Here is an 11386-nt window from a genome sequence, read left to right on the forward strand (position 1 = left end):
GCACAATTCTGTGCCCGTTCATTGAAATATAAGGGTCTTGTGCACCTCTGCCCTTGATGGATTGCATTCATGTGTCCCACCCAGGGAGGACTTGGAACACTTACCTAGTGTGTGTTTTAATTTCTGTTTATTTTAATAGGATTTAAGTGTTCCTAACCTCTTCTGGCTTATGCCCCAAATCTTTAAAATGCAGGTGCATCAGACCCGTCCTCCATGTCAGTAAATTTGTTGTCATTTGTAACACCATAGCAACCCATCTATTGCTTATTTTGCCTTCTGCTAAAGCTTTCAAGGCTGTAAACTTGAGATACCTGAAAGAATCTTTCTTGGTTGGTCTAATTCACTGCTTCGGAGAGGGAGAGCTTTCTCACATAGCTGCTAGCAAGCTAGCTCTCTTCCTCTGTTGTGCTGTCCCTCTGTGTAATTTATTTCACTTGGGAAATTCTGCAGTTAATCCAAGCTTTGCTCTGCAAAAGCATATGTGCCCGCAGATAAGAGACCCTCTAACAATAGTGGCAAATGCCATCTTTCTTCTGGGGCAGGAATTGTTTGAACACAGCCACATGCAAGGTCATTTATAGTTACGAGGTTAAAATATTGCACCATATTATGTCCTTGCAGTGTTGGTACCTTCAAGCGATCATGGCTCTGTGTATAAGCCCAGACCCGAGCAAAATCTTAACCAAATGCCTTTCTAAGTACAATTTAGTGCATATCCATAACCCTTCAAATTGTGATCTTTTAAACTGGGAAATCCTGCTTCAGTCAAGCAAGCGATTGGAGGGCAGTAAAATAAATCATTGGAACATTTTTTTCCAGGGGCCTTAAAATGGCTATTGGGCAGTGAGGAACCAGAGAACAGAGGCTGACACATGCAACCCATCTTATTCAATAAAGTCACCAGTATGGATGTAATGAATGTCCTTGACTTTCTTGAAAACTGCATACCTGGTGTAGTGGATAAGTGTTCCAAATATAGCATCAGGTATCAGAACAGTGGTTGCAGTTCTTTCAGAAGAACAAAAAGTGGGGAGGAGGAATGACATGTTGCACAACATATTTCACAGCTGAGCCATTTAAAGTTGCCTGGAACCTGTGAAATAGCAGGCTTGTCAATGAGTTTTTGAATAAGGAAATATAGAGAACAGTAGCTTAATATACTGTGCAATATGGTGCAAACTGGTTAAAAAAAAAGGCTTTGTAATGCATCTCTGTGCTTTTAAAGTGAACAACAGTGTGTATTAATGACAGCATGTGAACTATCATGCAAAATATTACTTTTAGCAAATCTTCCCTCTTCCCACCCCCCAAAAAGTCCATCATTGCAGATAAATCTCCATAACACTTGATGTCAGGTTTTTTTGTTTGTTTGACTTTTAGTAAAGCAAAACTTTCTCATATTTAAAGGCCTATACTATGGCAGTAGTTAATGAGTTAGCTACAGACCAACTTAATATAGCAGTGTCTCTTATTCTTCCTGTCTCTTATTTCATCACATAACTGCAGCAGTGGGAGAGCATTGTGAGATATTTCTCTAAATGTGTTGTAGTGGAACTTACTCCCTAGCATACTTGGTTGTAGAAAAGCTTCCAAACCCAGAACCTTGGCTAAATTCAAGACTTGCTTTGGATGAAAGATCACATCTTTATCACATCCCAGCTGTTATCTGCATAGACATAGGAAGTATTCCCTAGCATTGCCTGCAGTGCTTCTTGAACTGTAGGAGTGGAAGCTGGGCATCCGGAGACCTGTGGAATAAATTACTATACAGTCACCAGAGGTGTCATCGCCTCCTCTGGCTTGCATACCCTTTGCTGCTTGCAGGAATCTTTTGCAGATCCCCCACCCTTCACTCTATGCAACAGACGAAGCCAAGTCCTCTTTTTTCCCTAGCTGCAGTGTGTTATTGTGCAAACCCATGCTTTGCTTTGCAGCCAGTCAGGAAGCAGCATGTACCTGCTTCCATGGTGCACAAGCTATATATGTAAAGCAGAATGGGGAATGAGACTTCTTGAGTTGCCTATTCGCAGATGCTGTGCCCTTGAGCTTTTTGGTATATGGCTGGAGTAATGCTGTGCCTGGCTGATCTAATGGCAGGGGTGCATTTCTGAAGTTGTCCTCTTGTTTCCCTCACACTCCATTTCCTTCACCCCAAAGTTTGAACTCCTAAAAACAAAACAAAAAAGCACTTCTAGGTACTCCACTTCAGTTTATTTGAGGAGGGCAATCCCGCCGCAGCTCAGTCTCTTTGTTTTAAGGATTTTTAGTCTCTGGGTTCTCTCCCCCTTTTTAAAGAGTGAATAGGTACAAAGGTAAGTACGGGAGATGGAAAAGCAAAGTATTAATTTTGAATCTGCGATAGTTGGCTTAGGGCTTGTCCGCACTGCGTTTTAATGTGGGTTTGTAGCTGTTTGTGTTCCCAATTGATTTGCATATAGTGCACATGACATTGCCCTCACACAACACCAGTCTTGATGCTTTTCCCTTATAAATTTTGGCTTATTCGATACGGGGATAAATCCAGTAAGTTGGGGGAAATCAGGTTCCAAGCCACTCAATTTGGGGTCATGGACAATTTGTTTCTGTGTTGTCACTCTCTGCTACTCTCCTTCCTATGTACACTACTTCCTTAGTGCTTTCATTTCTCTTCTGGCCTTGCTTGTAACCATTTCTGGAGATATTTTTGTTAATTTTTTCAGATTTGCACAAAACCTACACCAGATTTATTGGGCAACAATTTGAAAAGTGTGTGCTTGAGAATTTACATTTGTCTTCATTTCTTTTCTAGCATGCCAATAACAGTGTGTCAGGAACTTAGCCATCTATGTATATATGTATTCTTTAGATCACTCAAGATTTGCACAAACCAAAAAACTACACAAGCAAATTTACTATTGTTTAAGTACTTTTGCACACTTCTTGGGTGGGGAATATATATATAACGAAGTGGACACACAGCTATCTGTGCACATGCTCTGTCAGCACTTAATTGGCATGATAGAACCAACAAATTAGAAGGCAGGGACAAACGCAAAAGGGAATGCCTACTGTTATGGTTAATAGCCAGATGTAGTGGCCCAGCTGTGGGACTAAATAATTCTCAGATGTTGATAAAAACAACATAAGAGATGCGGAAGAGAATAAAGACCACTTCTTTCAGGTGTACATGCCAGAGAGCAAAATACAGAAATGGTGTCAAATACTGTTGTATGTTTCCCTTCTAAATATCCACCAAGGTCATGTGTATATGGGAGGTGGAAGGCAGCAAACCAGTCCATGCATGTATTATTTGTTATTCAAAAATCTCTGCATGTTTTGTGTTTCCCAAGTAGAAAAAAAAGTGGTACAAACAGGGCCTTTAAGTAAATTGGCAACTGGGCAAGTGGTAATTCACTCAAACAGCTTGATGAGCATGGCTAGCTGGCAATGATCATGTTGGCCCATCTCAAGGGATTGTGCTGCAGCTATCACAGGGCCAAATAGTGTTCCTTTGGCACCCAGTAATAGGTAAATATTTATAGTTTGTTGTGTGTCTCCTGCTACGCATTTTGCTCTGCTGAGATAGTCTCCCAGCTACAAGCAGAATACTCAGGGGGAATTGTTTATTGAGTTCTTAACGTGGACACCCCTGAGCCATTGTTAACAGGGTATATGCACATCTGGTGTATTCTGGAGGCTACACAACTGTGCTTTCCAGTTATGACCAGACAGACACACCTTAGCTGTTGCTTCTTTCTGTGTTAATACATAATGCTTATTGAAACTGCCCAATGTTTAAACATGAAGGCCCAAGAATGTGGGGCACAGGATAGCTTACACTTAATTGCTTCTTTTTAGGTTCCATGCAAAAGTCAAAGTGTAGTGACCTTAAATTTTGGATGGCAACACTTTGGTCTTGCAATTTGTTTTCCCAAGATTAATGTAAGCTGCTTTGGGAATCCCTTTTGAACATAGGGCATAGATTTTACTACTAAATGAATAATGCTGGGGTCTCATGGAAAGTTAAGACTAGGTCTTCTGTGCACCAACCGTACCACCTAACATTTAGCCCAGAGAAAAGTTAGCTCGGCCCATTCAAAATGCTATGTCCCATGTCTGCCTTTGGGGGCTATGTCTGATGGATTGTGCCCCGACCCCGCAGTCTGCTGCCAATTCTGTGCTATAGAATGTATAACAATGTTATATTGTGACATCATTGGCCATGCAAGAGGCAGGGAATCTCTGTGGAATTGTTGGCTCTCCTCTTAGCATGCTTTACAGGTTTAATGGCCTAGCTTGCCACCAAACTGTGGTCTGGACCAACAATATCTATGATGGATGTGAGCTGTTTTACAGGGGTAGAGCTCAAATTGAGTTGGGCTGCAAGGATTAGCTTGCTGCAGCACCGCTCTAGAGTGCCTAGCCCTCTCTTGAACATCCATTAATCAAGGGCCCCTGCTTCCCATCCCATCTGCTTTAGAAATGTTTCTGTGGAATAAAACAGCCTTTGGATTAAACCTATGCTCTGCCCCATGCTTCTTGTAGACACCTTGGGTTGGGTTCCATCCCTTTGTGATAGGCTACTCACAGTAACCAGGACTTGCTTGGAAATTGCCACTGACTTGGAACACAATTCCTAAGAGTTTCAGCACACAGGCTTCTATGTGAAATCTCCTAGACTGGCATTAGGGATTACAACGTAGAAGATAGTTTTTGTTTTGTCCCTTTTTTGTGCTCTCTCTTTCTCTTTTTCTCTCTCTCCGTTGCATGCATTTGCATTTGTGTTGTCTGTCCTTTCTCTTGTTCACCATTTGCTTCTGGTCTTTCCTACTAAACAGCTGCAGTTCCGGAATCCTGCCCCATAAGCATTGAGGAATAGGTATGAGATTTGCGAAGTCATCTGCTGCTCACTTCGTCTGAATAAACCTAGATTTCATTTTGCAGAATAATCTTTCTCTCTAAGGCTTTGTTTGATCAACACAGTCCCTACCCCCTGCACACTTTTTTTGAAAAAAAGGAAGAATTGCCTCTTGCGCATGAAATATTGGCAGGGGCAAGTGATTCTTAATCACTTCTTGTACCAAAACACAACTGCAGAATGGGCTTTCTTAACTCATTGGTGCAAATGACTTTTAAAAGCCAAGCTACAGAATCTGAGGCTGCAATCCTACACATGCTTACCTAGAAGTAATTGCCATTGAATCCAGTGAAACTGACTTTTGAGGAGACATGCACTAGATTACACTGTAAGGCAAACCATTTGCATCTATTCAAGACCAGTAGAACTGTGCCCGGGTGCATTTTTCTGTTTCTAGCCATGTACTGGTTACCCAGGCTATTTCATGTTCGGGGACTAAGTCCACAAATGTTACAAAGGGCGTAGTGGGATGGATTTTAGTTCACATGTACTGGGGCAATTATTACCCACCACAACTCTTGACTCTCTTTTGCCTTAGGATAGGCTGCTAAAAAATAGAGGTCCCAGTACCAATCCTTGGGGGATTCCACTTTCAACATCCCTCCATCCCCGCTCTCTACTTCCTGTTTCTTGATCCACAACAGGACCTCTCTAATTCCGTGACTGCTAAGCTTACTCAGGAGCTTTTGGTGAGGTAGCTTGTCTAAAGCTGCTTGAAAGTCCAAGTGCACAATATCAACTAGATTCCCTCTCTGTTATATCTATCTATTAATCTGTCTGACTACAGAAATATATTCACTATTTTTGTCTTGGGCACTCAGCCACTTTGATTAGCAAATGCCCATAAAATGTTTCCTTCGCAAGAGTGCAAAAAGACTTATGCTGCTGAATTGACTAAATTTGACTATTCAAAAGGTTACTGTAAACAATGAACTTTCATTCCTTGTGCTATCACATTACAATTAACTTTACATTTCAGCAAGGGCCCATTCCCGAATGAAGGGGGAGTTCTCATACTTCAAAGATTTAAGTCCAGGAGGGAGGGAGATAACCGTTGCTGGATATTTGGTTTCTATATAATAGTTGCACTTTCTCTCTACGCAGTAATGATTTCCTAATGAAATCCCTGCAAAGTGTATGAGATTTAGAGCTGTTTTGCAGGAGTTAATTGCCTCATTTAGCATATAACTATGCTGTAGGCTGGCAAGTGGTTTTCTTTCTTTTTTTTTGTTTAGTACAAATATAATGCCTTGGGGTCAAATTAAAGCACATGAAAGATGTACTTAGTTGCTTCCTGTAGTAAATGAAAATCCCAGCTTATAACTTATGGCATTTCTTGACTGTAGGCTCCATAGATGCCAAATAATTAAAATGTCTACTTTTTATTCACTGCATCAAAGATGAGAATATAAATAGCTGCGCTGTGCCCAGGGCGGCTATTTTCATACTTGGGCTATAGCTAAACTAATAAAAGAGTTATAGGGAATGATGTACAGCACTCTGTTAAAATGGTCCTGTTATGTTATCAACTTCCTAAGTCTGTCCATCTGCTTAGGAAGGGACCTAAGATACTTCCAGACACCATCTGCCTGTTCTTATATGGAAGACATTTGTAGGCATGCTTTGTGTACTTTCAGAAACTTTCATTTTCTTTGAAACCACAGCAGCAGCTTCCATATTCACACTTGTATGGGTAACCTGTCAAACCTGCAGTGAAGATACTATGAACAGCTATTTATGTTGGCTGGCTTGTCCAATTTTTCATGATCACCTGGAGGACCTAAGAGCATGATAAGTTTCCTTTTCTTTAAATGGATGGTTAAAGTGGTAAAAGAAATTATGACAAACCTCCATTACTATATTTTAAGTGCAGGTAGGAAAAGGTAAATGTTTTTTAAACATAAAATAAAAATTAGTTTTACCGAAATTCAGATATACCTTGTAACAAATGTCAGTGTTATAGAATGAACCCAGGGCTCAATGAGGACCTAAAATGAGTTCTGTAAAAACTGCCACCCCTAGTTATTGGCCGTTATTAAGAACCAGTCTTCCAGTACTCTTGCCAGAGTCTGTAGACCACTACATCTATTACTTGCCTAAATTTTAAAGCACAAACCTCTTGTTTTTCCATTCTTTGGCGCTGGTATTCTGCTTCCTATTATCCCGCTAAGCTCTCGCCAATAGTATTATCCATTACTTTTCTTCTCATAGGTATCCAGGCATCAGCTGACAATCTTCTGAATCACAGCCAGACCCTGAGGCGCCACTTTTCTGCCAGCAGCATCAACCTGGAGTACGATGAAGATTTGCAATGCATGCTGGGACTTCTGTGCCCTCGATGATGTTGCATTGTGTGGAGAGGAAAATCACAGCACTGAACATGTTTCCCTAAAACACTTAAAGCAGCAACGCTGTGGGCATTACCCCTGTCAAACCCTGCAGATGATGTGACATTGTTTTAAACACCACACATGGTAGCCAAGAATCCACATTGCCCTTGTAATCATTCTATGTTAAAACGAACACACAGTAGGACTGGCTGAATGGCTTGAGTTGGGTTCAAATGATGGTTGCCTCCATAAACATTGATGCTTTGTCTCTTGTTATCATCTTGTCAACTCAGCATTCCCTGTTCTCTGCTGATCTTTGTCTTTATGGTGTAACCGAATAATTGTTTGGTAATTGCCATAACACCCGTTTCCCTTTTTTTAAAAAAATCAAGGAATTAATGCTGCTTCACCTATTTATAATTCTTGACAGGTGCATGTAGGATGTGTACCTGTAAAAATGTAATGTACACAGAGGACAAATTCATACTTGCAAACTAATGCATTGGCACAGCTCCCTATCACATCCACGCAGTGTGGAAGACATGTATTTGATGCCACCTAATACATGCAGCAGACCTGATAGCAGAAGAAATGAGATTATAGTTCCTTCACCCATTCTACACTCACCCTGAAGTCTTTTGAGCTGCCCGGATAATGATTCCATGTCACAACTAAGCAATCAATATTGGGGATATGTAGTATCCATTCAAGATCTGGGCTGAATTCTGTGCTGAATAGAAGTGGCAAGATCTAGTACAAAGGGTCCCCCCCCCTAAAATACGGAACATCTAGCAGCTGTATCTTAGAATGGGGGAGAGAAATGGTAAGCAGACAGCCAGTTAAGAGAAAATGACAAAAGAGATTCATTGTGTGAAAACACAACACCGCCCTAGTGGCTATTTTCTGCTAATTTTGGACCCCATCAGAGGTGACAGAACAGGTGAAGTTAGGCATGTGGACTTGTGGTTGGGAAAAGATTAACTGGCACCAAGTTAGAGGAGCGTTAGTAAGTGCACTTGTAAAGTGATATTATTAAGGCAGACTGTCCCTTAAACTTCATGCATGGCATTACTTAAAAGTGCAGTCTTCCCCCTATGTGATAAAGGCCTTTTAAATGCATCATTAGCTATGCATTTGTTCACTGTTAATGGTCTTGGTTTCCTTGGTGATGAGTGTACACAAGTCCTGCTGAAGCCAGCAGTTCCCCAGTCATTTTAACAAGCTGTCCATCCCAGCAGTCGGATTTGGTCTTTGGTTGGGACCCACCTGTTGAGTTGAAATTCTCATCCTTCCTTGTGCTGCATTGTCAAGCCTCCCCCTACTGTGCAGAGGCTAGTTGCCAGCAGTCTGGTGAATCACCAACACTGTCGTTTTAGAACCTGCTGTTTGAGAATATTTGCACTAAAACCATTGGAAGTTTTGCTGTTCTTGAATTGAGGGTGTGATTTCTAGTACACCCTGGCAAAAAAAAAAAAAGAAAAAAGGAATGAACATAAAGTGGCATTTGAGCAATTGCAACTGTGGGGGGTGGAGTGGGGATGAGTGAAGTCTCCTCTTGGTCAGGTAAGGTTAGATTGGTGGTGGGTTTTTTGAGCTGGGCTTGACTACTCTCGCCTCCTACCACTTTCATTCCTTTAGCTCTTTCCTACTGTAGAACAAAATTAATGGTGTAGCACAAAGATGGCTTCACAAGTCTTTCTGGGCAGACTCCTTTGATCCTCCAGAAGGAGGAGAGCAGGTTACATCCTTAGCTTTGTGTTAACTGGCCCCCATCATCAAAGACAAAGACTTTGTCTCAGGCCTTTCTGTTGCATCTTCCTGTGTATGGTCAAGCAAGAAAACATTTGTGTTGCATTGTCTTCACCTCAACACACCCTTCAATATTCCATTTCCCTGTCTACTTTTTGTTTCTCCTTGAAAAGGGGAATGAGAGGATTAAGAAGAATGCTGGACACTTTTCAGTTTTTCTGGAGAACATCGGTTGTGTCTTTAGAAACAACAAACAGGTATTGCGTCCCAAGTGTGCACATAGTTATTTTGTCCACCCCACCCCAGCTGGTCAGTCAGGTTTTTCTGTATAATCTGTTTACAAGAGACAAAGGGGTAAATATACACACCTTCCACTGTGAAATGCCTGTCATGTGGCTCTGGCCTTTACTGTAATTGACTGGTGGTCATGACAAAACTCTACAACCGGAGACCTTGGATACAGCCTTTAACCTGCTAATTACCACAAGGAGGAGCTTTCAGTATGGGAGTCTTGGGAAAATGGCCTTGTGGTCTTGGGAGTCCTCACAAGGGATAGTGGGGTTGGTGAACACCAGAAATGCTTGCTTTAGTTAAATTAATCAAGTTCTCCTTTTCCCACTGCTCCACCAGTAAGCCTGTTGTAGGATAAAGTGCATTTTCTCAAGATTTACCTCAGCATTCAAAACGCTGTATGAAGCAAGACCTGAAGACTGGGAAAAGCAATAACAAGAAAAATAGGACTGGCATAGACAGCATGGTTGTGTGTTTTTCCTCAGTTCCCTCACATACCCCCTGAAGCAAACTCTTGTTTATGTTCCAGAGATTTCTCAGAAAATTGTAATAGTGGCAACGTGGATGGAAGGTGGGGTGGGGTGGGGTTATTGAGGAGAAATGTATTTTCTTTTTCTTCGTTCCCCCCTTTACAGGGGTGGGGGAAAGTCAAAGGCAACAGAAATTGCAGGTGCAAGATGGTGTCCATCTGAATTTGTTACTGTGAAGCAGGCACGTGCAGCAGGGAAGCAAGTTGTGCCCCATGGAAGAGTACAGTCAAACTGTTCTTAATGGGTGCACATGTCACAACATGGGACTATGGAACCTTCTAGACACGCTTGTGTGCACCTCAGTGGCAGCAATGCAATATGTATTTATGACTGCATGGCTCTTTAAAAGAGTGAATAAAGCTGTTTACAAGGGATGGACAGCTGTTGCCTGGAATTGTTTGTGTGTGTCATTGTCTGAGGTAAAAGATGTGTTACCACCACACTATTATGGGCAGCGGTTTAAGTCATAGGGGCAGGCTGCTGCTTGTCTGTCAGTTCATTTGTTTAAAAATAAATTTTGATGGGGGGGGGGGGCTGTTCTAACATTCCTTAGGACATATTGTCCTATCTGCTTCCTCTTATGACAGCTACATCTCAGCAACACAAAAGCCATTTTCAAAATGTCAGGATTCATCTTTTTATTGATGTGCCTGGAACTGAGTAACAGATCTATAGAAGCCGGAACGATTATTTGCGTCACTTAAAACAACGGCCTAGGGCCACAGTGAGTTATATGGGAGGTGTAGTGAGTCTTTGAAATCAGAAGATGGCATGCAAGAGCCAAACACTCTCTTATTGCCCCAGAGAAAGGGATTTGCAAATTACACAAGAGTAAGAAATTACATGAATGAGAAGCTTTTTGAGAAGAAATGGGTGGGAGAGATCTGCCAGTACTAAATTATAGTCTGGTCACAAACAAGGTCTGACCAGCAGAACGTCTCTGCCACCCAAATTTGAATTGTACTACCAGAACATCTGTTATTACAAATCCAAATATTGCAGAATGTTGAATTTCAGCCTTGTGATTTTGTAAGTTGGATTTTGTGAGTTAAATATGGGTTTCAGTTCTAGAATTGGAGCGCCACCTGTCCCTGCAAGACCCGTGACTGTTAGGGGTAGCTCTCTTGTAGGGTGATGAAAAGCTCCAGAATGCTTGTCATCTCCCCTATTTCTTTATCAAAACTTTTCCTTAAAAAATAGCAAACTCTTATAATGTTTCCAAAATGTATAGTATCTCACTGCTGGCAAAATACTGGGATGGTGGATTCTAGGGCTCAAGTTTAGGCTGGATTCCAATCATTGTGTTACTATACAGACTGGGGGACAGAGAGGTTCTGGAGGGTAAGAAAGAAAAAAAGGTGCCCCCGTTACTTTCCTCCCTCCTAAAATCCCCCGATATAGCACAGGTAAAGGAAGGTTTGGGGTTGCTGTTATTTTACCTCATGAGTCACACCTCCCTGACCCTAACCCCTGAATAGTGGTTCAAGGGCTCAAGGAAGACAACTTCTAGCATCTTCTGTACCCCTTGCCTTTATAAACAAGCATAGTCATGATGAAACAGGACAGTTTTTGTTCTACAAGAGCAAGCT

The 11386-nt window shown here is 41.6% G+C and overlaps 1 protein-coding gene across 6 annotated transcripts in view; it reads left to right on the top strand.

Annotated features, from left to right (window-relative positions):
- Nucleotides 1-10171, top strand: part of RNF157 (ring finger protein 157) — an 81011-nt gene extending 70840 nt beyond the window's left edge. For 4 of the 6 annotated variants that reach the window (XM_083597886.1, XM_083597888.1, XM_083597887.1 and 1 more), the window contains 2 exons: nucleotides 4818-4858; nucleotides 7109-10171. In XM_083597886.1, coding sequence (XP_083454012.1) covers nucleotides 4818-4858 — 41 coding nt within the window. In that variant the 3' untranslated portion in view covers nucleotides 7109-10171. The remainder of the gene's footprint in view (nucleotides 1-4817; nucleotides 4859-7108) is intronic. The other 2 variants (XM_083597885.1, XM_083597884.1) reach the window with 1 other exon arrangement.
- Nucleotides 10172-11386: the final 1215 nt, after the last annotated feature.

Source organism: Podarcis filfolensis (genome assembly GCF_964270895.1).
Source record: "Podarcis filfolensis genome assembly, chromosome: 2".
Lineage (NCBI taxonomy): Eukaryota > Metazoa > Chordata > Lepidosauria > Squamata > Lacertidae > Podarcis > Podarcis filfolensis.